Below are 27,501 nucleotides of genomic sequence, written 5' to 3' on the forward strand. Positions count from 1 at the left end.
CCCCAAAGACGTGGACGAGCACGGGTTCCTGTAGCAAGAACCGGCCTGGAGAACCCTGAAAAATACATCACTATGCATTCCAGTTTTTGCACAGTGTAAATGTCCCGAAAAAGAATGTGAGAGTCAAACTAATTGATCCTGTTAACAGGATTGAATGAATTTAGAATTTGCACAACCAGTAAGGTACAGAAAGGGGGCGTGTCCTCTCTTCAGGGTTATCGAGACTGGGCGATTTTTTTGTGTACTTTCCCGGTACTTTAATGGATCCCAGGGATCCGTGAAAAATGTTTTTTTAAATCTTCTCTGGGCGTCAATATTAGTTTAATCCACCAGAGGTGATGGGTCATTTCTGCTTATTAGCCGCTAATGTATGGCGCTAACAAAGTCTTAGCACTGGATGACACTCCAAACTGTACATTTTTGGTCTATTTTAGGCTAAAAAAGTTAGCTCTGCTTAATAAAATGTTGCATTATTTTTATAGTTGTTTGATAGGTGACAATGTGCCTTTTTTAAGTATTGAATCACCTGCAATTTCTACATTTTTGGGGGGGAATTAGTTGAATTTTTTGATATTTTTTTATTGATAATTACTCAAGTGAGAGAGGCAGATCTGCCCAAACTTATTAATTAATATTATGTTGAGATTTACTGTAGGAAAGGAAGATATTGTCACTGAATAACATTCAACGGTCTTTTGCTGCCACCTGCTGTCTTTTTTGAGCAACTACATCAAAATGTGTTTGTTTTTTTGCTGTATTTTTTATGTAATATTAAAATGATAACACCAAAAACTGTTTGCATGATCCTTTTTCATTGATATTATAAGCTAAAGTAGCTTGACAATTGCATTTATAGGGTTTAAATGCCTTAAAGTATACATTTTATTTATTTATCTCTTATTAAAATATAAAATATGCACTCCAAGTCATACTCTTTTTGCAAAAGATCATATTTATATAATGTTTAGGCAGAAGCAATGCATTTATTGAAGGAAATGCGTGCAGAATAGTGACTTATAAAATGTAACAAAACAACAAAGTGTTTGCGCATGCGCATTAACTCTCACTGGACTAATCACGCCCACCTGCATCATCCACGCTGATGCTCCGTTTGGCGTCTTTCGTTTGGCGTTACAAACTTTTTGCGCACTTTGTGCATTAAAAAATGCACTTTAGCACACTTTATACGTGACGTAGGATGCATTTTGTAACCCGGAAGACATTTAGATCGGAATATAGGAAAGAAAGGTAAATTGTTTGGCGTGGTGTTTGTTTTCTGTCGACGCGTGGTGCGCGTTTTTGCACGCGTCTGCACGCGTCTGCACGCTTCTGCACCAAATACGTCGTTTTTTATGGATTTCGTGCACTTGGAAGTGTTGAAGAAGGAGCGTTTTGTTGGATTTTGGATGCTTTTCGTCAAACTGGACAACGTAGGACGAAATCAAGGTAGGAAATGTCACTTTCTGTAACGTGCGCTTCTAAATGTATTGTTATAATTAAGAAAATGTCATTTTACACCGTTTTATTAGATTGTTTTATATCCATATTAGTTATAAAACCTGCTGTACTTCCATATTCTGATAAATCGTCGTGATATTACTGTTTTCCAATGCAGAATTGTTTGTTTAGACGTTTTTGGTGTCAAAATGCAATGCAAACTTAAGATATATAAGATAAATGTGCTTATGGAGAGTTGTGTTTATGTTTTTTATTTGCAAATTGTGTGAAAAAATGTTGATATATGTGATAAAGTTATCATATATTTCACAATGTTGACGGGAGTTCTTTGGAACGATGACGTCACGATGCGCTTCACCTGCGTGGTGTCCAATTTCAGAGGGGGGCGGGGCATAAGGCAGGCAGGGAGGGAGGGAGTAAGACAGGATTGAATGGGAGGATTTTCCGTCATTTGCTGTTGTCAACATGGATGAAGTGACACTTTAGTGAGTGTTTTGGGGGATTTTTATCGCATTTATGGACCCCTTCCCGGATTTGGGGGACCTGGAGAGCAAGTTGGGTCGTAAAGTCCCTGAAAGTCTTGTGCGTTCATTGGTGGGGGACAAGAAGGACACCCAGACGGTACCGGCAGTGCGTCCCGGACGTTTATCGGCGGATTTGGAACGCCTGGAGAATAAATTGAAGTTCCTGAAGCAAGAAATGGTGAGTGAAAAGTTCCTTAAAATATTTTTGTAGTCTAAGAGGATAGTTTTATTAAAAATTGCAATAATTCTTACGTTTAATAATGAGGTGCATGTCATAGAATCCATTTTTTTGCAGTAGTTTTTTAAAAAATTGCAAAAGAACGTCATGTACAAATTTGCATAATATCAAATTTGCATTGCGTATAACAAACGGGTTTTGATATGGCCGTCAGCGTTAAATGTGCTAATTTCATCAGCTTATGTCGACCCCACCCCCAAGTTTAGACCCCCGAAACAGATGGTCGACCCGCGCCTGAATTTTGAAGCCTTTAGCATCTTTAACAGATCGGCTTCATGGTGACCTGACAGCTAGGTTTCCCTGTCGTCATTAATTCATTTATTTGACACCCGTACGTAGACGTAGAACCGTTTTGTAGCCACGCCGTCCTGTGACCGGACGTTTGGTTGCCGGTCTTTTGGTCACCGGTCTTTTGGTCCCTTTTGGTGGCCGGTCAAATGTTGACAGAGAGTTTACTGTTGAAGCCAGCTCTCAAAATTATATTCAAGAGAGACAGAGTTTAATATATAAGTACGGTTTAATATCTAAGAGAGAGTTTAATATCTAAGAGAGTTTAATATCTAAGAGAAAGACTTTGATATCTAAGTACTGTTTAATATCTAAGAGAGAGAGTTTAATATGTAAGTACTGTTTAATATGTAAGTGCAGTTTAATATGTAAGTACTGTTTAATATCTAAGAGAGTTTAATATGTAAGTACTGTTTAATATGTAAGTAGTGTTTAATATGTAAGTAGTGTTTAATATGTAAGTAGTGTTTAATATGTAAGTAGTGTTTAATATGTAAGTAGTGTTTAATATGTAAGTAGTGTTTAATATCTAAGAGAGTTTAATATCTAAGTACTGTTTAATATCTAAGTACTGTTTAATATCTAAGTACTGTTTAATATCTAAGTACTGTTTAATATCTAAGAGAGAGAGAGTTTAATATCTAAGTACTGTTTAATATCTAAGAGAGAGAGAGTTTAATATCTAAGTATGTTTGACCGGCGACCAAAAGACTAGTGACCAAACGTCCGATCACAATGCTGCCAGAATAAGTTTATCATTTCAAAATTGTTGTCAACACCAACAAGAACTTGACATTTATCTCTACTCCAACCAACTCAGGAGACCCTACGCGCCATCGACGTAAAACTGATGCAGGAACTAATTTGCATCAACGAGGGAATCGAATCCGTCCGCTGGGCCCTGGACGACCGAGGCGAAGCCGCCAGTCCGGACGGCAGTCCCGCCAGCAGCTCCTACGGTCCTTCAGACGGCCGGGACGCTGGGAGCCTTAACGATGACGAGCTGGACTCGTTATCGGTGGGCAGCTACCTGGACACTTTGGACGACCTCCCGGGCGAGGCCTCGCCCACTAGCCCACGGTGTTTTTTAAGGGTAGAAGCGGACGAATACTACTGTTTTGGATGAGCGTCAAGGGTTTAGCGTTTTCAAAGTAACGCCACCACCGCAGACGCCGACTCGCCCGTGTACATTGTTTTAGATTAAAAAAGTCGCCGCACCTCACCAAACCACTTGTGGGCACGCCCAACTTTTGCCGCTTTACTCCACTTGACATATTTATTTATCTTTTCTTCCCGTTCTTATTACCGGTTTTTGCGTGGTAGCAAGTTTCTGAAAGGATCGAAACTTTAAGCTCGAAGGACTTGTTTTTAATCAAGTTTTAGAGACTTTAACGGCAACCTTTTTAGCATCTTTTGGCGTGAAATGGTTTAAAAATGTTAGGATTAGTCTGATTGCTCATAGGCGGACCAAAGTTGTCAGTTTGGGATTTTCTTTTTGAACCTTTGTGGATTTTTAGACAATCCACGTTCACTTGAAGGCCAAAAACTGTAATTTTTACCTGGAAAACATTTAGTTTTTTGCTACTCTTAGACCAGGGGTAGGGAATGCACGGCTTTAGAGCCATATATGGCTCTTTCCATGCATCTATATGGCTCTCCACTAACCTTATGAGGTAAAATATTGAAATGACTCGTAATAGAGAGAAATTAGAGACTTATTGTGATTAAAAAGTGGTGAAATTACATTTTTTTGGTTTTTATATCGTTTTTTTTACTTCTAAATTCGGAGAATGGCTCTTTCGAAATAACATTAGACAATAAGAATAGTTTATGGCTCATTGATTCTTTCAAAAAAGGTTTCCAACCCCTGCCTTAGACACATAAGTCCTAGAAGTGGACTTTTGTATTTTGTCTTTAAGTATCATGAAGCTATGACCTAGAAACTACCCTTAAAAAACTTCCGTAAACAAAGATAAGCATTTAAAAGCGTATTTTCTTTTAATGATTGGACTCTAGTGATACTTTTTGTTTAATTTATAGCACGGATGTCTTAAAAAAGCCCGGATTGGTTGCAAAAATTGCCAATTGACTGAAAACCAAAGCAATTTAATTGTCTTCTATCCAAAAATATAGTTGTTCATAGCGTCCATGCGTAAAACATTTTCCTCTGTTAATCATTTCTTCAAGTCTTGTATTACCCGTTGTCAAACACTGCCCTATTTTCTGACTCTTTGTATCCATTGGATTGTCAAGAAAATGAAAAGATAATAAATTGTGATTTCTACCAAACTCTTGTCTGTCATTTTATGTCTCATTTGAGTTTGTCCTACAATTTTCTCTCAATTTTTTTATACTAAGAAGCATTAAAAAAACAGCTAAGTGAGTTCAGCTATTTTGGCATGACAAACTTTGATTTACAGACCGGATTTATGACAACGACTTACAGTGGCGTGCAATGAGGAGCCGTTAGCGAATTAGCCACAGCGCCACTGCGAAAAAAACGTAACCTGACGCTGTCTGGAATCTGGGAAACTGGTCGCCATGTGACCCAATGTCTTATTTGAAGGAAGAACAAGAGGCGGGGTTAACTCATTCATCGACATTGACGGCGATAGACGTAAAATCCGTTCCCTCTCGGACTTAGCATTGTTACGCAACTATAAATTGCCTTGCTGTCAGAACATAAACATTCCCGACCTCGCAGAGGTCAATGGCCTTTTCCCAGGGTTTCCCGGCAACCCACCGTGGGGTCGTTTAAAGGGAATAGCGTGGCGATTTGCTAACACACCAGACCAATACGGGTTGTCCCCGCTTTGAGCCGTCAGTCGGACTTATTTAGGAGACTCGGGGTCGTTGCTCGGACGTTTGGTCGTTGGTCTTTTGGTGACAGAGAGTTAACTGTTGAAACTAGCTCTTAAATTTATATTCATGAGAAAGAGTCTAATATCTAAGAGCGAGAGTTTAATATCCGAGTACTGTTTAATATCTAATTACTGTTTAATATGCAAGAACTGTTTAATATCTAAGTACTGTTTAATATCCAAGTACTGTTTAATATGCAAGTGCTGTTTAATATGCAAGTGCTGTTTAATATGCAAGTGCTGTTTAATATGCAAGTGCTGTTTAATATGCAAGTGCTGTTTAATATGCAAGTGCTGTTTAATATGCAAGTGCTGTTTAATATGCAAGTGCTGTTTAATATGCAAGTGCTGTTTAATATGTAAGTGCTGTTTAATATGTAAGTATACTGTTTAATATGTAAGTATACTGTTTAATATCCAAGTATACTGTTTAATATCCAAGTATACTGTTTAATATCCAAGTATACTGTTTAATATCCAAGTATACTGTTTAATATCCAAGTATACTGTTTAATATCCAAGTATACTGTTTAATATCCAAGTATACTGTTTAATATCCAAGTGTACTGTTTAATATCCAAGTGTACTGTTTAATATCCAAGTGTACTGTTTAATATCCAAGTGTACTGTTTAATATCCAAGTGCTGCCTAATATCTAAGTACATTTGACCAGCAACCAAACGTCCAGTCACGCTTGGGATCAGTCAGAGGTACGTTCCCATTGACTGACCTTTTTAGTTCAGGACACAGACCGCAAACCAGTGATGTATTATTCCCGCTCTGACCCCGGTTCACTTTTCCAATGGAAAGTTGGACGGCAAGGAGTTTGAATTCGTCGTCTGCTTTTATAGAGCCATAAAGAATTCCGCTGAGGAACGGAATATTTGCCTTTATGTGGAAACTCGGATGTGCAAAGCTGCCGTCTTTTAAACCCGGTCACTATTGCAACAATATGATTGGCTAATTTGTGTCCATTTATGTCCAAGTTACAGTCGTTTCTGAATCCCCTGCTGGCAAGCCTCCGGTCACAAAACGGCAATTGAACCGTTTATCACGGTAGCGTCCAATCCTGTGGGTGATTTTTTAGCAAAAGGCCAGATAGTGCAACCTTGCTCTTCCCTCCATAAATCAGCAAGCACGGGCAGCAATTTGTCCCGCCATCCGTCCGTCCAAACGGGCTGGAAAAGCTCTACGGGAGTCGCGCGCCAGCGATTTTAGGCAATCATTAACAAGCAGGCCGCCGGCTGCCGACGGCCGGAACAATGCGAGGTCAGCTATCAGTCTGTGCGAGCCATAATTGCTAACACTGATGTCACACTGCTGCACCGCGCTATCGATTGCGGCTTTGCCAGGGTTTTACTAGCTTGTGCATGACTGCAAAAAAATAAAATGCAGACGCTCCCCTACTTATGGACGAGTTAGGTTTAGAGTGCTTGTTCATAAGTTGAAAGTGTTCATAAGTTGTGATTGTTCATAAGTTGTGATTGTTCATAAGTTGTGATTGTTCATAAGTTGTGATTGTTCATAAGTTGAGGTTGGTCATAAGTTAAAGTTGGTCATAAATTGAAATTGTTCATAAGTTGAAATTGGTCATAAGTTGAAATTGGTCATAAGTTGAAATTGGTCATAAGTTAAAATTGTTCATAAGTTGAAATTGTTCATAAGTTGAAATTGGTCATAAGTTGAAATTGATCATAAATTGAAGTTGTTCATAAATTGAAGTGGTTCATAAGTTGAAGTGGTTCATAAGTTGAAGGTGTTCATAAGTTGGAGTTGTTCATAAGTTGGAGTTGTTCATAAGTCAAAATTGTTCATAAGTCGGAGTTGTTCATAAATTGAAATCGTTTAGTGCTATATTTTGTATTATAATTTATGTTAAGGCCTATATAAGTATATTGTAGGTTTATATAAGTGCATTTGTATGTTTAAGGCTTGTATAAGTAACCAGCATTGCTTTGTACTGGAAAAAAACATTTAATAAAATGGAAAGAATACATACAGTACTGTATACACCCCCCCCCCTAGCTAGACAGTCCCCCCGCTAGTTTATAGTCTCTGCCGGCCCCCACTCTTCTGAATTGCCTGTCTCGGCCAAATCCTGGGGTGCCGAAACAGGTGGCGACCCCCGTAGGGAATGTTGTAGGGGGTCGGGGGGCCCAATTACTGGCATATGTTGAACAAAATAAATGGCATTTGACTAATGCATCAACCAGACTGGTTTTTAGAAATGAACGCAAAGTAGCTTGGGCTAATTACGACACAACTACAATCTTTCAACTGGTTTTCTATGCTTTTTAATACTTGTTTTACAGATTATTCTCTTTTTGTTGTTGTTTTTTAACTCAGGAACTGTGTTTACTACATTTAACTGTGAGGAATATCCAATAATGTTTTACTGGTAACCCCTAATCAAAATAGATTGGGAGTATCTCACTGTCAATAGTAGCTAATCATTTTTTTCCTTTTTTTATCTGATCCTCTAACAATGATCTGATTGGCCCTGATTTCCTATCACGTGATTGCCTTTGGAGCATGACTATCCTTTACTATGACTAACAATGGTATTTCAATGTCTTTGTTGGGACTAAAACGGCAACCGCATACAAGTTGGCGCAAGTCCGCTCAACTCTCTATCCTTTTTTTAACTATGAAGCCACGCCCCCTTTCTGCCTTCAGTCTCTCTCAAAAGTAGTGAGAAATTCCAATACCTTCTAAAGTTTTGTCATTGGTTGTCTTTTGTCCAAACTGTTAAATAACCTAGTTAGAAACCTCTAACTTTAAACCCAATAAAATCAGGCAATATTTGCAGCCGCCTGTCACATGACAACAGTCGATAATGGACACGTTTCCGTCCAGTTTCATCAATAGGACCTTTGTCCACAGAACCAGCTCCCAATCGACGTTCCTTTCAAGGTCGAACTCAAGCTCCGCCGCCGCCTTAGGCAAAGACAAACCACGTCACCTCACGCCAGATGACTACACGCCAAAAGCTCGATGATGTCATTGGAAGAATGCCAAAGGGGAAGACGTAAAGTTCTTTATGTCACAAACCCGCAACAAGGACGAAACTGGGACATCTACAAGACCGTCCTTGAACCCAACATGGCTTTATTAATCCAACATTGAACAACTCCACCAAGTTTAATACTGAACAAATCCTTAAGGAAACCTTTAGCAGCATGATATTCATATTTAATCACACATGTGCTCCAAATTGACGCCGGAATAGCAACGTTAGCTATTAGCGCCTTTTGGCTAGGAAAGCACAGTGAGGGAAACGCTTCCTTTGGTCCTCTTCAGGATTCCCACGGCTTCCTCATGGGTAACGCCCTCTAGGGGCTGTCCATTGACTGCCACGATCTGGTCCCCACGCTTTAGGCGGCCGTCCTCTGCCGCCGCACCTTTACCGAAAACCGTCTTGACGTAGATAGGGAGGTCTCCGTGGGGGCTACCGTAACCCCCTACGATGCTGAATCCAAGTCCATCTGGTCCTCGTTCCAATGTTATGCTCTTGTACTGAGGGGGGCTAACATAGGAGGAAGACACTCAATGTGGGTGAGGCTTACATGGACGCCAGGGTTCGAGTCTGTCCTACCTGAGGTCGTCCTGGAAGATGCAACCAGTTGGCGGGATCGCCTGCTCCTGTACCGCCTCAGTCACGGTGTTATCACCACCGGCGACCACCTAAATCGGTTATTGGCTAAATATTTTGTCCCCAAAGGGTCAATTTCCCTTCTTACCTGAAGCTGTATTGTCCCCGTGGCATTCTTGAGAAGAGAGACAGCTTGGGAGTGGCTCATGCCTTCTGTGCAAGCTCCGCATATACTTATAATCCGGTCCCCTACCTGGAGGACCAAAGTAGACAGAATTTTGTGGTGTTAGGACCACCAGTGTGCATTTTTTTAAGTGTTTTGTGGTCACTTGACAAAAAGACGAGTTATGGCCTGAGACAAAGTGCTTTGACAAATTGTCAGTTGATTTGAATGGTTTGAATTGAAGAGTGGGAGGTTTATGAGGCTCCAACAGGGCAGTGATTGTCAACGTGGCCTTTCCCCAGCACCCCCTTCATTCCGGAATGGCTGGTATGCATATTTGGACACCAAATCAAGACGCCTACGATTGTGTGACGCAGTAGAAATATTTGATTTGGGTGTTGATGCTGAAAAGACTATATTTCAATGCTAATGATTGACATAGACGTCCACTCCAAGTGGATTGGACGTCTGTGGCAGGTTGAGGCAGCCATTGTTGAATCCAAGATTTACAAAATGTCCTACCATCAGTTTCCGGGTCTGCGCCGCCAGGCCGACTGGGTTCATCATGGCGATAAAGATAGGGATGTCCCCTAAGGGGCTTCCTAAGCCGCCTGCAATGCTAACGCCCAGGGAGTCTCCAGGGTCTTTAGTGAACTCCACTGTCCTCACGTCTTGGACATCTAGAACGAAATAAACTCTTGAATAAGTCCTTCCTGGAGTCTGGCTGTCCTCGACTTCTTACCTAGTGGACTCTCGTCGGTAGAAAGACTTTCCAAGGTCGCCCTGGACCCCCGCAAGTCACTCGTTGGACAAAATTCTCTGTCCGATTGACTGGATTGAGACAGTCTTCGTAGCGAGTGGAAGGGTCCGGCTTTAAACCTCCCCACGTCCATCTTTAACGAGCCTACACAGCACTAGAAGCAGAATAACATTTTATTTTTGTACCCTGATGGCAGAAACTTTGAATATTGATGCTACCTTAAGCAAAATGGCGACCGACTCCTGCGTGGCACAGCGGACATCTTCCCCATTGACTGTCAAGATCTGGTCACCTTGCATCAGGCGGCCATCTGCATCCGCCAAGCCTCCTTTAATGATGTCGGATACGAATACTCCAGTGTCATTCCTAGGAAATAGACAAGTTAGGGATTTTTTTCCCTAACAAAGCTAAATACACCCATCAAAAGAGCCACATATGGCTCCCGAGCCACAAGTTCCCTACCCCTGATATAGTCTAAAGGTAGGATCTATATAGCGGTGCTACAATACCTTTGATCCCTCGATCTGAAGCGCATAACAAAAACAAGTCCTCATTTAGCATCATGTGGATCCTTACAGATTCCAGATTTTGGGATTGAGTGACTAACCTTCTCCCTACGATGCTTAATCCCAGACCCTGCCCAGGCCTTTTCTGCAGCTCAACCACAAAGGAGTCCCACAGGTCCTCTTCTTTGTACTGGGCTTCGTCCCTGTAGACTGTCAACCGGACTCGTTGCGGAGTCTGGCGCAGAACATTGATGGCCTCGTCATGGCTCGCCGCTCGCAAGTCGGCGCCATTAACCTGCAATGCATCAATTCTTTCAGCTACCGCCTGGTCTTACCCAAGTTAAATGACAGCCTACCTCTAAAATCTGGTCTCCAGCCCAAAGCCTGCCATCCTTAGAGGCGGCACCTTCTTCATAAACTTCATGGATGATGATACCACCCTGTAACCAGTAAAAATTCTGAAGTCTAGACTCAAATAGTTCCCAAACCTAACCCTAAAAAGTCTCCTTACCAGCAACGTGTCACAGCCCCCGACGATGCTAAGCCCCAGACCCGTGCGTCCTTTAGAAATGTCAATGGTGGTCTCACAGCCTGGGATTACAGGACACGTGGTTGGGTCGCAGGCTAGCGTGGACGGACTCGGCGAGCGACTTAGACCTGGAAATAAAACACACTCCAAAGCGTCTAGGTTGTGGTTTTAAGACATGGACAAGGAGTCGTAAATGGCGACTCACTGGAAGCCGTTTCGGATCGACTGGCGCTAAGAACGCCTTGTGGCAGGTTGGGGACTTCGGCGTCCCCGTTGACAGCTGCAGTGCAGTCTTCGGGGGTGCTTAGCGTCTCTTCCGTGACCTCTCCGCCAACGTCTCCCTGATGACATCAATGGAATGCTAGCGAGAGGGTTTATTGTGGCTAAATGACTTGTAAAAGTGCCATGTGTGGACAGGGGGTTCCCTCTTTGCGGTCATTTTACGCTTAGAGGACTACTTTGGGTGTCTCTCAAAGGACAACAACTCTAGGGACTGAATTTCCAGGCCAAATGCAAAGTCCATGGACAACAGTTGTTACCTCAACATGGTGCATGGCTCCGTCACCCTCCATTTCTTGTACTGGTCCCACTGCCATCTGCTCAAGTGCTTCTGTGTTCCTGTTCCAGAAAAGCCATAAATCATCTTGAAAGTTGAAGCCTCTCCACTAAACTGACTTTAAGCTTAACTCTGGTGCTCCCTAGTGGATTTTCTCTAGCATTACAATAGCCCAAAGAATGACTTTCTACCTGATGAAGACAATTTGGACTTTAGAAGGAGAACTTTTGATGATGGATGAAGCATTCTGATGACTACGACCATAAAGAACTTGCCCGTTAATCTAGAAAAAAACAGATTTAAGTCATAAACATCTTCCCAGATAGCGCTAAGATTCCGATTTTCTTACTTGGAGGAGCTCGTCCCCAACAAGCATGCGGCTGTCAATCCCGGCAGCCCCCGCGGGGTCGATTCCCACCACAAAAACACTCATCCTAGAGCGATCCCGGTTCCCAGCCAGGCTTAGTCCCAAACCCGTTTTGCCCTTTTCTAACTCAACAGCATGGAGGATGCCTGGGAGGCTACCATAGCGCTGGACAATGTCCTCTGAAACACAGTGAAATGTAGACGCAGTAGCACAAATTAATTCAACTAACAAGTATTAAACTCACCCCAGCTCTGTCGGTACTCCTCAGCCACGTCACCCCCCTCGAGTTGGGCCAGGGTGTCGGTGTCAGTCTCTCCCATGTGGGTCACCACCGGTAGGGCCAGGACGCCGCCGGTAGGGGTCACTTTAGCAGTTTCTGATTTCTTTTGGGTTTTTTAGGGAACAGAACGACAGACTATTATTTTTTTTTTACGGATATTAGCTTCAATGGTTGCCAGGTAAGCGCCAAAAATCACTGATTTCTGCAGGTTAATTTGAGTTATAAACGATTATGATTGTCCATCAATTTAGCATTAAGTTTTTCTAATGAGATTTTGCAAAAAGTACTGAATATTCCCGAGTATTTCATTGTTTCCAAGTACAGTTACTTCATTATAAATCAGTTCTAAAACCAGAACCTAACCCGTTTTTGTTACTAATCTAATCTACAGGTCTTGAAGAACAAGAACTCCATAAAACAAACAAAGACCAACTAAAGATATGCTGATTGGACGCAGACAAACATCCAACTACTGCCTAACTACTACGGTATGTTTTATTTTTCTCAGTTAGTCCTTCCAAGTTGTGAAACTATCGTTAAAATCCGACATGTTAAATGTTAGACCCACAAACCTTAAACGGGGTAGGAGTGAAAGGGTTAGTTGGGGACAGGCGGAGGACAAGTCTACTGTGACTGTCACCCTCCTACAGAGAAGACATAAAGGGTGACAACTTTAGATACTACACGCTTTGACCCACACCGCCAAAAAGACAACGCCAGGGACTCACTTTGTCCTCCTTTTCCGTCGGTAGAGCCGCCACAATCTCCTCGGTAGAGTCTACGCTAGCCGAGGCCTGGATTCCGCAAAAAGAATCAAATTAGTAGCTAAAAATGACCCAAAAATACATGTTTTACTTCAAAATGGCGGCTATATTATCAACGTTTCAGCCATTTTTGGGGGAAAGCAAAAGCTCCAAATCAAGCCTACACAATAATTACTTATTTTAATCGTGATTACTCCCAATAAATTAAAAAATAGTCACTTTAATTGCCATTTATGTCATCCCTATGAAATAATACTACATTCTACTTCAATGGCCGCCATTAAGGGTGATATACCGCCCAGTTAAAACAGATTTGGACGTCTACCCTTGACAATGGGAGACAAAAGTACGCTATCGAAATAACCAAATGTGCGATAATTAATTGAAAACATGGCAAAGGGTGTTAATGAAGTGGGCCGGGTTCTACTTCAAACGTATCCCAATCGGAAAGACGAGATTCTCACTGGCCACGCTTGGTTTGCCCGTGGCAGGTAATCCGTCTCGCTTCCATTGTCTGTCTGGTTTTTGTTGCAATAGCGATCAATCACCCTCGTCTTATCGCTTGGCGCCACTCTCCTCGCTTTTGCAAGAACAGAACGCCCCTTTTCCAACTCGTCTTTACGCCTAATGTGTAAATGAGGCCATTTTTGGTGCATTTTTTTGGCTTACCCCACTTTTTTGGCTGATACTCTGCACCAGGAAGGTAACAGGATTTCCTGCCCTGCGTATGGCCTCCACGGCTTCCTCGTGACTGGCGTCTCGTAGATCCACGCCGTCCACCTGTTCGAGATGTACTTTGTGCTATCTGAGTCGTCATATTTGCCGGTTTCTTACCTCCACAATCCTGTCCCCGGTCTTTAGGGTGCCGTTTTGTCCGGCGGGGCTGTCGTCCAGGATGTGTTTGATGAAAATGCCCCGCATCACCTCGCCGTTACTTAACCGGCTGCCCATCCCACGCCCTCCGACGATGCTGATGCCCAGGGACTTGCCGGGCTGTCTGAAGAGCTCCACTCTACAATTCGAGGTAACAAAACTTTACTTCTCAAATTGCCTCGTGTTGACTGGTGTGGCCAATCTTTTGGTCGCCGGTCAAATGTACTTAGATATTAAACAGTACTTAGATATTAAACAGTACTTAGATATTAAACAGTACTTAGATATGCAACACTACTTGGATAGTAAACACTACTTGGATATGCAACACTACTTAGATATGCAACACTACTTAGATATTAAACACTTCTTAGATATTAAACACTACTTAGATATTAAACAGTACTTAAATATGCAACACTACTTAGATATGCAACACTACTTAGATATTAAACACTACTTAGATATGAAACGCTACTTAGATATTAAACACTACTTAGATATTAAACAGTATACTTAGATATTAAACAGTACTTATATATTAAACACTACTTAGATATTAAACAGTACTTGGATATTAAACACTACTTGGATTTTAAACACTACTTGGATATTAAACACTACTTGGATTTTAAACGCTACTTGGATATTAAACACTACTTAGATATTAAACACTACTTGGATATTAAACGCTACTTAGATATGAAACGCTACTTAGATATTACCCTGTACAGCGTGTACTACTCACAGTCTTGGTTGGTTCCAGTTGCTATAAGACACACTTTCCTCTCCCTCGCCATCTTCCCGCTCTGGAAGGTTGGGAACATACCTGAAAAACAAGGATAAATAACCTTGTAACCTTTTCCTTCTCCTTAACGAGTCGAGTACTCACTTTGGACTGGACTTGGCAGAAACCTGGTCTTTGTCAATCTGCTCCAGGCTGCTCTTGTACTCCTCCAGATATTCGGCAGGGACGTAGGTCATGCTGGACAAAAGGGAAAGTTGAAAGACTGTTTTGTTATAAAAAGCTGGCGTTTTTAAAGTGTGGCTATTTGGTGGAAAATTTGAAGATGTTAGAATTGGTTAGTGATGACGGCATGCAGGTGACGGATGAAGGGAGGAAAAGATGGACGGCCAGGACAATAAATAGCGGGCGGTTAGTCGTACTCACACATAAAATGGGCAAAGATCATCCTGGGCTGAGCAAGCAGATCTAGAAGGTGAACAGTTGGCGTTTATGCACCGAAAATAACCCGTGCCTTTATCTTCTTTGGCCAAGCATGCATTAACATTATATATTTATTCATGTTTTTATTTTTTAACTTACTTATTACCCATCTATTTATATATATATAATGTTTTTTACTGTGTCTGTATTCTCACCCTCTTGCTACTGTCCAATTAAGTTATCCAATCCAGTTTCCGGTTGATTTTGGGGCGATTGGAGGAAGTTTTCATTTTCTGAGTCAAAGATTATTTGTCATTGAGACATACTTTGAATTAGAACTCCAAAAAGTATAGCTTTTCTGGTAAGTTTTGGATATTTCTGCCACTAGGAATCGAGCAGTTTTCACCCTTAGATAACATGCCTTTAGTACTGTGATGTAGTTGCTTATCCCGGTTTACAAATGGCTCTTACCCGACGTCCAATCCGGCGAGAGCATGCCTGCGCAACATGGCGCGAGCCTGGGCGTTACTCAGTTTAGCAGCGGGTTCCCCGTTAATGGCCAGGATGAGGTCGCCCACTCCCAGGCGCCCATCACGACTGACAGATCCGCCATGGATGATACTTCGGATAAGCATTCCCAGTCCGTCTTTCATGGCACACACCGTCATACCTGTGGGATTGAGTCCTGAATCACAACTCTGTTCCAATTCTTTCAGTTATTCAAAGTCCAACCTAGACTGCAGTTGCCCTTGACCACTGTTATGGTCCGTTCAAAGTCGCCGCTAGAAATCGCCAGATCTGCGCCGTCCTCATCCTCGATTGGTGGATCCGTGGAGGCACCGCAGGGTTCTTTGGCGTAAGACGGGATTGGTTCTGGTAGCTCAGGGAGGATTTCAGGTGGGAGTGCCAGGTCAGTAAAGAGGCTGTAGGATTGGTTGTGTTCTGTAGTTCCGAGGGAGGAGGCTAGGTCCTCATCGGAAGCGCCAAAATGAGAGGTCGCAGTTTGGTAGTTGATGTTACTTGGGGTCTGTGTAAAGATGGGTTGGTTTAGTGCACTTTTTGACCAAGAGAGCCACAAATAATTCATATTTTCTAATGTTATTCCTTGTGAGCCATACTACGAATTCAAAAGTCAAAATACATACATGTTTTTGTAATTTCACTACTTTTAAAGTGGAAAAAACTGACTATTTCTCTTAATTATTCTTATGCTGTTGCTAATCAATGAAAGGATGCATTCCAGAATAGTCCACTGCAAAAAAATGACGATTAAAGCAGTTCTAGATGTAGTATCTCAGTTCTGTCATTAGCCATTTCCATATTTTAGCTCACAGGTTAGCAAAGAGCCAAATACACTCATCAAAAAAGCCACATGTGGCTCCCGAGCCATAGGTTCCTTACCCCCTGATATACTGCAAAAAAATGAAGATTAAAGCAGTTCTAGATGTAGTATTTCAGTTCTGTCATTAGCCATTTCCATATTTTAGCTCACAGGTTAGCAAAAAGCCAGATGCACTCATCCAAAGAGCCACATGTGGCTCCTGAGCCATAGATTCCCTACCTATAGTTTAGTACAAGGGTGTTTTTTAGGCGCTCACCTCAGGTGTGGATGCATAGAGGAAATCCAGGTCTGATCCACTTCCATCAAGCGCAATCATCGAAGCCTGAAACATGTCCTCTTCATTGTAATAAGACCGCTCTAGTATCTTGTCTTCTGCATCGTTTGTGTCCACCTGGAAGACATTAAAGGACCTTAGCGGAAAATCTCTTCTTCTCAGAGTTAGCTAGTACAGCTGACATCAAACAGACGCAAGGCCACGGCGAGTCGGAGTGGTCGCCACTTATCCCCTCGGGAAAAGCAAAGTCATTCTGTCGGAGGATTACGATTGTCTGGCTCAATTTCGAGGGGTGACCACGTCCAAGTGAGACGCTAATCCGTCTGACCTGGCTGCTTGTAATCCAAAAGCGATACAAGCGTAGTAAAAAAATACTGCTCTGAGGTTTTTTGTGACCTTGTACTACTACTTCAAATATATCCACTGATACTCCATTTGTTCTAGTGTATGAATTCTCTTTAGGAGATAAGGTAAAGACTACTTTTTGGCGTCCAATCCTTTTGAGACATCCCCAAGACTTACTGGAAGAGGTTTAGCCACGCCTATCTGCACCATCCCCAGTTGGGCTCCTTTAAGAGCTTGGACAGCATCTTCCAGGCTAGCACGCTCCAGATCTTTGTCATTGACGAACATCAACCGGTCCCCCGGCAACAGTCGTCCATCCCGCTCGGCCACGCCCTCGGGAACCAGGGAACGAATCACGATGACCGTCTTAGCGGGATCTAAAGGATCCTGAAAGAACCACTGACCGTTAGTACATCGAAAACACACTCTTGAGTAGTCTACCCTGACCTGATAGTCCAAAATACTGAATCCAAGTCCTCCGGCACCCTTTTCCAGCTCAATATTCTGGACTTCCATCTCCCACATGGCTAAGGGTGATGCCGCCGCCTCCCGGGTGACATCCGCCAGTTCCGTGACACCCATTTCCATTTCCTAAAAGTGCAAATATAGTTATGTCTCTGGTTTTGATACGTATACAAGTGTCTTTGAGGTGTCCTATTTCCAGCCTGTTGGTGACTGCCGCTTAGGTGCGTAACTGGAGTCGAAGTTGGCTTCTCGTGAAACCGTAATCCATCACCCTCGACAATGTAGAGAGTCAGTGGAGCGTCTGACAGCTCAAGCTAACCTAATCACACGTGGAGAGGCTCTAGCCTCAAGGACATTCTCTCTAGAACGGAGCTTGAGTATACGTACTATCATATACCGTTATTTGACTTCTGGAGTCTATAAATCTTGTCCTGCTGAATTGGAATTTGCATTTCAATTGAGCAAGACACATAGATTTGAAACAGGTGGCTGATTTTTTTGTGTACCTTGAACTGCGATACGCTTGATGGAGGTTCTTCTTGTTTATTTGCTTGGTCATCATCGTCCGCCTGCTGGTCGGGGGCGGGCCTTACGCATGTCATAGATACGTCAATGGGGAGCTCTTTTAAGATTCGGACTACTTCTTTGTGGCTCTCGCCGATCAGGGGGATGCCGTTGACCTGAGATGGAAAGATGGGTAAAAAACCGGGAATGGGTGGTGGGTGTGACTGGATGTTTGGTCGCCGGTCTTTTAGTCCCTGGTCTTTTGGTCCCTGGTCTTTTGGTCTCATTTGGTCGCCGGTCAAATGTACTTAGATAGTAAACAGTACTTGGATATTAAACAGTACTTGGATATTAAACAGTACTTGGATATTAAACAGTACTTGGATATTAAACAGTGCTTGGATATTAAACAGTACTTGGATATTAAACAGTACTTGGATATTAAACAGTGCTTGGATATTAAACAGTGCTTGGATATTAAACAGTACTTGGATATTAAACACTACTTAGATATTAAACACTACTCAGATATTAAACACTACTTAGATATTAAACACTACTGAATATTAAACAGTACTTGGATATGAAACTCTCTCTCACAAATATAATTTTCAGAGCTGGTTTCAACAGTAAACTCTCTGTCCCCATTTGACCGTCCACCAAACGTCCGAGCACCAATTATGGGGTGTCACGCCAATGTCTACCCACCTCAACCAGCTCGTCCCCACTGAATATTTTGGCACAACGTCCCTCGGGTCCCTCGGGCAGCACCGAGCGGATGTAGTGGTGCCCAGTGTCAGCTTCCAGACTGATTCCCAGTCCACTGCTTTCACTGAATTTCTCCACTTGGGCCACCTATCCAAGTCGGGGTGTTATCTCACCCCTCCAGGAAAATCTGATATCCTCTAGACCCTTACCACGACTTCGTTATTCCCTCCCAGGACCTCTTGCCACTTTTTCACAAGCTCTTCTTCCTCAAAGGGTGTCGGCAATGCCTCTGTAGGAAGTCAACTTTTTAAAAAAACAACCTTCTGGGTTCCTATAGTAGTCCGCTTTCAGTTGTTTTTAACAATGTTGCTGTTCTAGCCTCTCACCGCATTCATCTTGTGTCAACAGGTCTGCAACTGGTTCCACGGCGGCTTCGTCAGTCATTGTCTGGAACGGCTTTTCATCTGAGTGCACAAAGAGCCATCAATCCATTGTATGGCCTGCGGGAAGCCATGGAACGACTCGCCACTTGAAAGTAACGGCTTAATGCAAGCGTGGTATGTAATAATAAGCCTGGCTTACCTAACTAAGTACGTCCCGACCTCGGGAGTCATTCACCGCCAATGGCGGGATTGAATAGTGCGGGGCAATGTCAATTTATGGTTGTGAAGTTAATATAACGAAAGGAAAGATGTATTTCCTTTGTTTTTAGTGTTAATATGCCATATGTCAGGGGTCGGGAAGCTTTTTGTTAGAGAGAGACATAAACAAATCATATTTTATAATGTTATTTCTGTTATTTTTTGTCATTTCACCACTTTTAAAGTACAAAAAGTGTCTGAATTCTGACAATGAAGTTATGCTGTTGCTAATCAATCAATATCAATGAGATTATGCATGTGGGAGAGTAATGAAAAACTAAATTTGGATTAAAGGGGTGCTAGAGGTAGGTCAAAAGCCAGTTTTGCTAATATTGGTGCATATTTTATCTCTCAGGTTAGTGGAGAGCCATATGCACCCATGGAAAGAGCCATATATGGCTCCTGAGCCATAGGTTCCCTACCCCTGCTTTAGCATATGTTAGGCTAGCTTTGGTTCCCATGTTTTTTGCACTGTTTAACAAATTTGAATTAAAAATGTCAAGAAATTGAAGCAGGAACACGGTTTTTACATTCTTGACAGTAAATGATGACTTTTCTGAAACCAACGACCATATAGTTTGGTTCAATTTGAGTTTTCACCATTTTTTGGAAAAATGTCCATTTTCTATTGCTAATGATGAAAGTAGGCAATCTAGAACCAAATTTCAATAGGAAAATATTGACCTAATATGAATTATCATCTGGGTAATTGAACAAATTAGACTTACGAGTCATAGTACTATGATTGAAGACTTATTAAACAAATAATGATCAAAATACCAGAATTGGAATGAGTCTTGTTGACAACAGGTTTACCTAAATCTGTTTTTTCCGGTCCCACTAGATCCAGTTCGGCCACAACGGCAGCAGACGGCGGTACGATTCCCATAACTGGGGTTATCTCATCGGGTCGGAACCCTCTCCGGATCAGCTTCAGGTGGACTGCCCGACCCGTGTGTCGGAGTACTTCCACGGCCTGCTGGTTGCTGTACCCCTGAATATTAACTCCGTCTACCTACAGGGGGCGCCACAAGAACCCAGTGGATAAACATGGTGAGTGTTTTTGCTATTTTTGAGCTCCCAAAAAACGGGAACTGCCAGGAAATGTCAAAACATGCTCCTTTTAAATAAGTGGCTAGAAAAAAACCCACACACAAACACACCCACGTACACACTATGTTATTTCCAGTTGGGGCTGAATTTGAATGCGGAGTATAGTCATTAAGACGGACATGGCTCATTGTGTTTAATCTTTTATATTCACAAGAAAAATGTGCCATTAATGGTTAATTACTCAAAATTATGCAAATCCACCCTGAATGGATTAATTGTGAAGCGTTGAGAGCTCACATAAAACATTTCCCGCATAACTTATAATGGTAATAATAATATTAATTAGGGCTGACAAAAGGGGGCACCTCCGAGCTTGGGCTTTTTTTTAATGGTTTAAAATACCTACAAAAAGTGATTTATTTACCAGGTGATTTTGATTTTGGTGTACTTACCGCCACAATCTGGTCTCCCACGTGAATGCGACCGTCTTGATCTACGGCGCTATCTTTCGTGATGCTCTTGACAAAAATACCAGAGGGTTCTGTGGGATAGGAAAAGATAGTCGTTTAGGGTGGATGGATATACGTTGGGGGCTTGGACGTTTGGTCGCCGGTCAAATGGTGACAGAGAGTTTAATATCTAAGTACTGTTTCATATCTAAGTACTGTTTAATATCTAAGTACTGTTTAATATCTAAGTAGTGTTTAATATCCAAGTATACTGTTTAATATCTAAGTAGTGTTTAGTATCCAAGTATACTGTTTAATATCCAAGTAGTGTTTAATATTCAAGTGCTGTTTAATATGTAAGTGCTGTTGAATATCTAAGTAGTGTTTAATATCTAAGTAGTGTGTAATATCTAAGTACTGTCTAATATCCAAGTACTCTCTAATATCCAAGTACTGTCTAATATCCAAGTACTGTCTAATATCTAAGTTCTGTCTAATATCTAAGTACTGTCTAATATCCAAGTACTGTTTAATATCTGAGTTCAGTTTAATATCTGTGTACAGTTTAATATCTGTGTACTGTTTAATATCAAAGTACTGTTTAATATCAAAGTACTGTCTAATATCCAAGTACTGTCTAATATCCAAGTACTGTCTAATATCCAAGTACTGTCTAATATCCAAGTACTGTCTAATATCCAAGTACTGTCTAATATCTGAGTACAGTTTAATATCTGTGTACTGTTTAATATCTAATTACTGTTTAATATCTTAGTACTGTTCAATATCTAAGTACTGTTGAAAACAGTAGATATTTAGACATTAAACTGTTTTTCATGAATATAATTTTGAGAGCTGGTATAAACAGTTCTTAGATATTAAACAGTACTTAGATATTAAGGTCTCTCTCATGAATATAATTTTAGCTATAGGGTCAGCTTCTTGGTTTAAAGCAACAGTTTTTTGTGGTTGTCAAGAATTCAGACCTGAATTGTTATCCCCAACGTAGCCGGCAATGGTGATCCCCAATCCCTGGGTGTTCTTTATGAGGCTGACATCAAATGCACCGCCGCCATCGTCTTCGTCTCCGTCTTCTTCTGTCTCTTTCTCATCACTCTGTGAATTGATTAGAGCATCTCAGCATTAGTTTCACCCTCTAAAGTCCAAACGATGCATTTCAGGTGACCTTATCCGCCGAAAACGGCGCCGACGTGGAGACGGAAGGGTTCTCGTCTACTTGTCCCCGGGTGATGACCAGCTTCACCCGATTGCCGCACTGCCGCAGCACCTGCGCCACGTGTTCGCTACCCATGCCGTACAGGTCAGTGTCTCCGATTCTTAAAATGTGGTCCCCACTTCTCAGGCGCCCGTCCTAAAAAAATAGTGACACTTTTAAGAACGACTGTAGTCCGTAGATGAGCAAAAGTTTTAAAGTCAAATCACCTGGTCGGCGATACCCCCGGGTAGGATAGTTTTCACGATCACGCCGGTTGTCTTCCCTCCCACGATGCCAAAACCGAGTCCGGTCCCGTCGTTGACCAGTTCGATGGTCTCCACGTGCTGCCACTAGAACAGAAGAACAGATTTTAGGGGGATTTTTGTAGGGGTCAGATGACGTTTAGTGCTTACCAGCTGTGGTATGGGTCCCCGAGCCACGGTGAGGCGTACCCTCTCCGAGGCTACCTGCAGGAGGCTGATGGCCTGCTGGTGGCTTACAGTCTGGTCCAGGGGTTGATCGTTAATGGCCAGAATTTGGTCAGCCTCCCTCAGTTTTCCGTCACTGCGATGGGTTCAATTGCAAAATTGGCATTTGAACCACTAAAGCTCAAGTTAAACATCGTGTTTGTGTCAATTGAATGGTAACATACCCGTGACCGGACGTTTGGTCGCCGGTCTTTTAGTTGCCGGTCAAATGTACTTGGATATTAAACAGTACTTTGATATTAAACAGTACTTGGATATTAAACAGTACTTGGATATTAAACAGTACTTGGATATTAAACAGTAATTGGATATTAAACAGTACTTGGATATTAAACCGTACATGGAAATTAAACAGTACTTGGATATTAAACAGTACTTAGATATTAAACAGTACTTGGATATTAAACAGTACTTGGAAATTAAACAGTACTTAGATATTAAACACTACTTAGATATTAAACACTACTTAGATATTAAACAGCACTTACATATTAAACAGCACTTACATATTAAACAGCACTTACATATTAAACAGTACTTGGATATTAAACAGTACTTAGATTTGTCTACTAAGATATGAAACAGTACTAAGATATTAAACAGTACTTAGATATTAAACAGTACTTAGATATTAAACTTTCTCTCTTATATCTTAAGCATTACTTAGATATTAAACTCTCTCATGAATATAATTTTGAGAGCTGACTTCAACAGTAAACTCTCTGTCACCAATTGACCGGCGACCAAAAGACCAGCGACCAATCATCCGAGCACCTAACATACCTGTCAGCCACACTTCCCGCTTGAATCTCCTGGATAAAAATCCCCAGTTCTCCCCGGTTCTCGCTCTTCAGTCCCACCACGCTGAATCCCAGACCCCCCGAGGCCGGTTTCTGCAAGTCCACGTGTGCCACGTAGCGACCCTGCGTGGCACAGATGGATTCAGACAAAGTTTTTCTTGGCTTGGAGACAAAAAAACATTATACCTGTGCCATGGTCTGAATAAGCTGCTCCAACTGATGACTTGGACTTTGGCCATCGCTTTCTTCCAAAGGCGCGGCGTAGCTACCGTCATGTTGCGATACGGCGCCGTGATCTCCGACCCCCTGCCGAGAAGAAACACCCGCAATCCCCGGTTAACTTATACGCCGCCAACTCACAGCTCGCCAAATGTTCCGACGCTAAAGTGGCCACCGCCTCTCGTTAAACGGCACCCCCGACATCGGTGCAACTCATCATTCCCTTTGATTAGCTACAACGCTAGCAGACTAATCCTTCAGATGTGGCTGCTTTCTTCCACCACTGCTCTAAATATAATCATTCTAATATCGCAACGGGCCATCTGTGCCTGTTTTTTAATGACTACCATGACAGATGAAGTAAAAAAACAGGGCGCGGGATGTAAAAAATATCATTTCCTCATCAAAAAATGCAAGTTTACGAGCCAAAGGACCAAAGTCCTTAAACCAGGACATCCTAAAAACTGTCAAGTGGTACTATTAAGGCTACACAAATACATAATCCACATATTCTTACTCATAACTGACTAGTAAGCTAGTACTCAAAGAAAAACCCGGGCCCAGGTGACATGAACATAGTACGCTTAAAGTGCCTGGGCTTTTGTTGGCTAGGCTATCTAAGAGGATTAAAGTTCCAGTCTGGTTCTTGCACATTTAGGAAATTGTTTCCGCCCCACTTCACATACAGCCAGCGGCCTCCCTTTTTGGTGGTTGCCATAGCGACAGGGCTGACCGAGGGCCCGGCCATATTGCTTTCCAAGTGCTACTTTAGAGGAATGGCAGAGGTTTTCTCATTTTATCCGACCCACACCCCTTCTTGCCTCCCACTCGCATTGCTCGCATACTTTCCCCTGGCTTCCGCCGGTATAACAACCCCCCCCCCCACCTCAAGAGCTCCTTTCCGACTGTGATAAGGTTTAGCTCTAGCGGAGATGTCGCACGGGAAAGCGTGCCATGATGTTTAACTCCTCAACCAGAGGTTGCTAAAATGGTTTCCCAAGTACTACTAGGAAAATGTGGACTCCCTTTAGGTGACAGTGTTTTGGAAGTAGGGTGCCTTAAGGACAGTTTAGTTGTGTTCAAGTTCAATGACAGATTCCCATTGGATGTTGAAGAGTTGTAGTTTCTTTGCAAAGGTTTAGAAACAACTTCGAGGCCAGATATGGCCAAGCCCAATCAGACCATATTCATTTATGGTGCTCGGACGATTGGTCGCCGGTCTTTTGGTTGCCGGTTAAATGGTGACAGAGAGTTGACTGTTGAAGTATGCTCTCAAAATTATATTCATGAGAGAGATTTTAATATCTAAGTACTGTTTAATATGCAAGCACTGTTTAATATGCAAGTACTGTTTAATATGCAAGTACTGTTTAATATGCAAGTACTGTTTAATATGCAAGTACTGTTTAATATGCAAGCACTGTTTAATATGCAAGTACTGTTTAATATGCAAGTACTGTTTAATATGCAAGTACTGTTTCATATGTAAGTACTGTTTAATATCTAAGAGAGAGTTTAATATCCAAGTACTGTTTAATATCTAAGTCCTGTTTAATATCTAAGTACTCTTTAATAACTAAGTACATTTGACTGGCGACCAAAAGGGACCAAAAGACCGGTGACCAAAAGTCCTGGCAGCAGAAATGGATATGGTCTGACAGGCTGGACCAGATCTGGGTTCGATATTGTTTAAAAATCTTTGCAAAGAAACTTAGGAATTAGATTAAACAGAGAATTGACCATTGTTTCCCTTTGACCATTTGCCTACCCCCGGTCACAATGGATGACACCATCATGGTACTCGGCGGTCCGAGTATTCCAAGTACCCATACCATGTCTCCCATCCCAACCAAAGCATTCACCTGGTCTTTGAGCTGTTGCACAGTCTTCTGCAAGGCCAAAATCTGGTGGAAAAGGGGACTCTGGAGCACTGACTTGAGCAAACTCAGCTTCTCCTCTGTAGGCACCTCCCCTCGCTCCTTCAGTTTAGCCTGGAGTCGTTCCACCGCCCTCAAGGCACGTTGCGTATCTGAGAAACAACACATATATCAATCAAAACCCGGGTACATAAAGTTAAACACAAGACAGGTGTAATTAAGAATACGGTTCCACTACAGTCCCTCGCGTTAGCCAGTTTTTTCTTAGGAAATACAAAAGTTTTCATTGTTTTCCAAGCCCGCCGGCTCCATGTTCCAAGCATACCAGGCGGAAATGAAAGCAATTTAAGGCCTACTTGCCGGAGGTGGCCGCCTAAGCTTCCACACTCGGGCCGGTCCACTGTCATGTGGACAAAAAGGAAGCAATTTCCAGTGCTCACCGACTGTGACTATCACCTAATGGGGCGTACGAAGGCTCAAAAGCCAGGATTTGTTGTTTGAACAAAAGCCGTCGACGGCACCCCGGCGTCAGCATGTTTTCCCTCTCTGGGCGCTACACAGGTAATCTTATTAGAAAGGCATTAATTGGCTGTGCTTGAGTGGCCAGAGAGGCGCTTTGCCTTCACGCTAAACTTCACGTTTGATAGAAGTCGACGCCAAAGCGCTAGCGAAGACTCCGCGGGGCGCATTAGCGCTCCATTACCAAACGTTATCGACTCACCCATTGTTTCAATCATTTTTACAGCTCCGGTAGGACGTAATTTCTCCCCATTAAGAGGAGTTTCGCACTCCAGACCCTTGCAGAGTCCTGGAAAGGAAAATATAATGTTAGCGTCAATTGCTAAGAAATGGTTAAAGGCCGGGGGGAGTCATGTCACCCGTGGGATGGATTGTAAGAAGCGTACATTTTCTAATACAATGGAGCACGTTGACAACTCTTAAAATGACGAATTCCCACATAGCTACGAATCGGAAAACTGTTTATAGATGTTTTTTAATGATTTTAAGAACAAACTTGAGTTTTTTTTCTATCTAAATGAACTGATTTCCATGTAAATTTCATTGTTATTGTAAGGAATTTAATAGAATTTATTGTTCTGAGGTGAATAATTCCAGAAAATTGAGTAGTTCCAGTTTGGCTCCCTGTTTTGATAGTTTGTTTATGTTGTTTATTACCTAGTTTTGCTCTAACAATACACATTTTGGCTTAGCGCTACTGCGTGCGACAAGCAGCGTTGGCTTGGTTTCCATGTTGAATAGTAAGCGAGGACAATCCGCTTTTCTGGACTCCGCCTCCCTCCCCCAACCCTCCCTCCCCCGTCCAAGAGTCTCATCCGACCGAGGTTTGCAAAGCAACAGGCTGCTGAGCGACAAAACTCAGGGCCAACTTGGCTCAATCGACCCAATAATCCACAAAAAAGCAGCTTGAGACATAAAACTGAGTAAAATAATGAACTAAAACCCGTCTCAATCCATAAAAAACCCTCAAAAAACTCAAACCGACCACCCTCGACTCACCGAGAAACAAACCCACATTCCAAAATGTCTTCCCGACCAAAAATCAGTTATTAACTTACTTGAAACGGCGTTTTTCCGGGAAAATCCAAACGCTATCCCCTTGTTGTCCGGCGGCTAACGGCGCACTGACCCGGGTTGAATCAACAAAAGGGGCGTCGCGTAACCCGATCCCGCTTGCCGTCGCTCAGAGACGCTCTAGTAAAGGGGGCGGAGGGGATGAGTATAGTCTCTGGGGTTCAGGCCCCCCCTGGTGGCCTCTTTTACTCTCTACACAAACTTTTCTTGGACTTACTAGTTCGGATTTTAGCCTCAAATCAAAGAAAAGTTTAAAAACTTTGTGTTTTTTGCTCCCTTTTCGATACTCCAATCAACTTCCAACTGTATTTATTATAGTTTTTTATGTATTTAACCTTTGCTGCCGTCCTCCATGCTCAAATAGATTGGACACCTATCTGGTAGAAATCCCTGCATCCTATTGGCTCTCTCTTAGATGCTCTAGTTAAGAATCTTTTAATGGGAACATCACAACCGCTTGTACGAATCCCCAAAACACGAACCTGTGTACCCGGCGCCGCGAGAACAGGGGGTGCCGTAGAACAAATGAGATTTTTAATGTCACTGATGGTGATCTAATGCCGCAGCAGGGCTTTTATTGCATGTCAGCCTTTTGTGAAT

At 42.3% G+C, this 27,501-nt stretch overlaps 3 protein-coding genes across 19 annotated transcripts in view; 2 read left to right on the forward strand and 1 right to left on the reverse strand.

The window, feature by feature from the left end:
* The first annotated feature begins 1,080 nt into the window (after positions 1-1,080).
* LOC144213870 (adhesion G protein-coupled receptor L3-like) overlaps positions 1,081-27,501 on the forward strand; it is a 101,719-nt gene continuing 75,298 nt past the window's right edge. For all 17 annotated transcript variants that reach the window (XM_077742563.1, XM_077742561.1, XM_077742564.1 and 14 more), the window contains exons 1-6: positions 1,081-1,446; positions 12,514-12,610; positions 13,748-13,910; positions 18,974-19,122; positions 20,051-20,259; positions 21,890-22,029. The gene's annotated coding sequence lies outside the window, so the exon portion shown is untranslated. The remainder of the gene's footprint in view (positions 1,447-12,513; positions 12,611-13,747; positions 13,911-18,973; positions 19,123-20,050; positions 20,260-21,889; positions 22,030-27,501) is intronic.
* Positions 1,890-4,197, forward strand: lurap1l (leucine rich adaptor protein 1 like). Its single transcript, XM_077742580.1, has 2 exons — positions 1,890-2,160; positions 3,329-4,197. The coding sequence occupies exons 1-2, from the start codon at positions 1,975-1,977 to the stop codon at positions 3,632-3,634; spliced, it is 492 nt and encodes a 163-aa protein (XP_077598706.1). The 5' UTR covers positions 1,890-1,974; the 3' UTR covers positions 3,635-4,197.
* Positions 8,453-27,016, reverse strand: mpdz (multiple PDZ domain crumbs cell polarity complex component). Its single transcript, XM_077742560.1, has 42 exons — positions 26,886-27,016; positions 26,030-26,116; positions 25,294-25,460; positions 23,399-23,518; positions 23,196-23,335; positions 22,338-22,488; positions 22,152-22,274; positions 21,895-22,080; positions 21,695-21,824; positions 20,712-20,800; positions 20,023-20,221; positions 18,952-19,029; positions 18,775-18,854; positions 18,566-18,712; positions 17,860-18,033; positions 17,336-17,479; positions 17,066-17,275; positions 16,526-16,660; positions 15,660-15,954; positions 15,399-15,597; positions 14,931-14,972; positions 14,652-14,744; positions 14,508-14,588; positions 13,721-13,898; positions 13,556-13,666; positions 12,851-12,916; positions 12,695-12,766; positions 12,087-12,225; positions 11,825-12,021; positions 11,667-11,758; positions 11,459-11,537; positions 11,125-11,260; positions 10,902-11,047; positions 10,747-10,830; positions 10,492-10,685; positions 10,394-10,408; positions 10,103-10,250; positions 9,867-10,038; positions 9,647-9,804; positions 9,110-9,214; positions 8,965-9,053; positions 8,453-8,895 (listed from the first exon to the last, which is right to left on the reverse strand). The coding sequence occupies exons 2-42, from the start codon at positions 26,043-26,045 to the stop codon at positions 8,625-8,627; spliced, it is 5,451 nt and encodes a 1,816-aa protein (XP_077598686.1). The 5' UTR covers positions 26,046-26,116; positions 26,886-27,016; the 3' UTR covers positions 8,453-8,624.

This window comes from Stigmatopora nigra, chromosome 20 (genome assembly GCF_051989575.1).
Source record: "Stigmatopora nigra isolate UIUO_SnigA chromosome 20, RoL_Snig_1.1, whole genome shotgun sequence".
Taxonomy (NCBI): Eukaryota; Metazoa; Chordata; class Actinopteri; order Syngnathiformes; family Syngnathidae; genus Stigmatopora; species Stigmatopora nigra.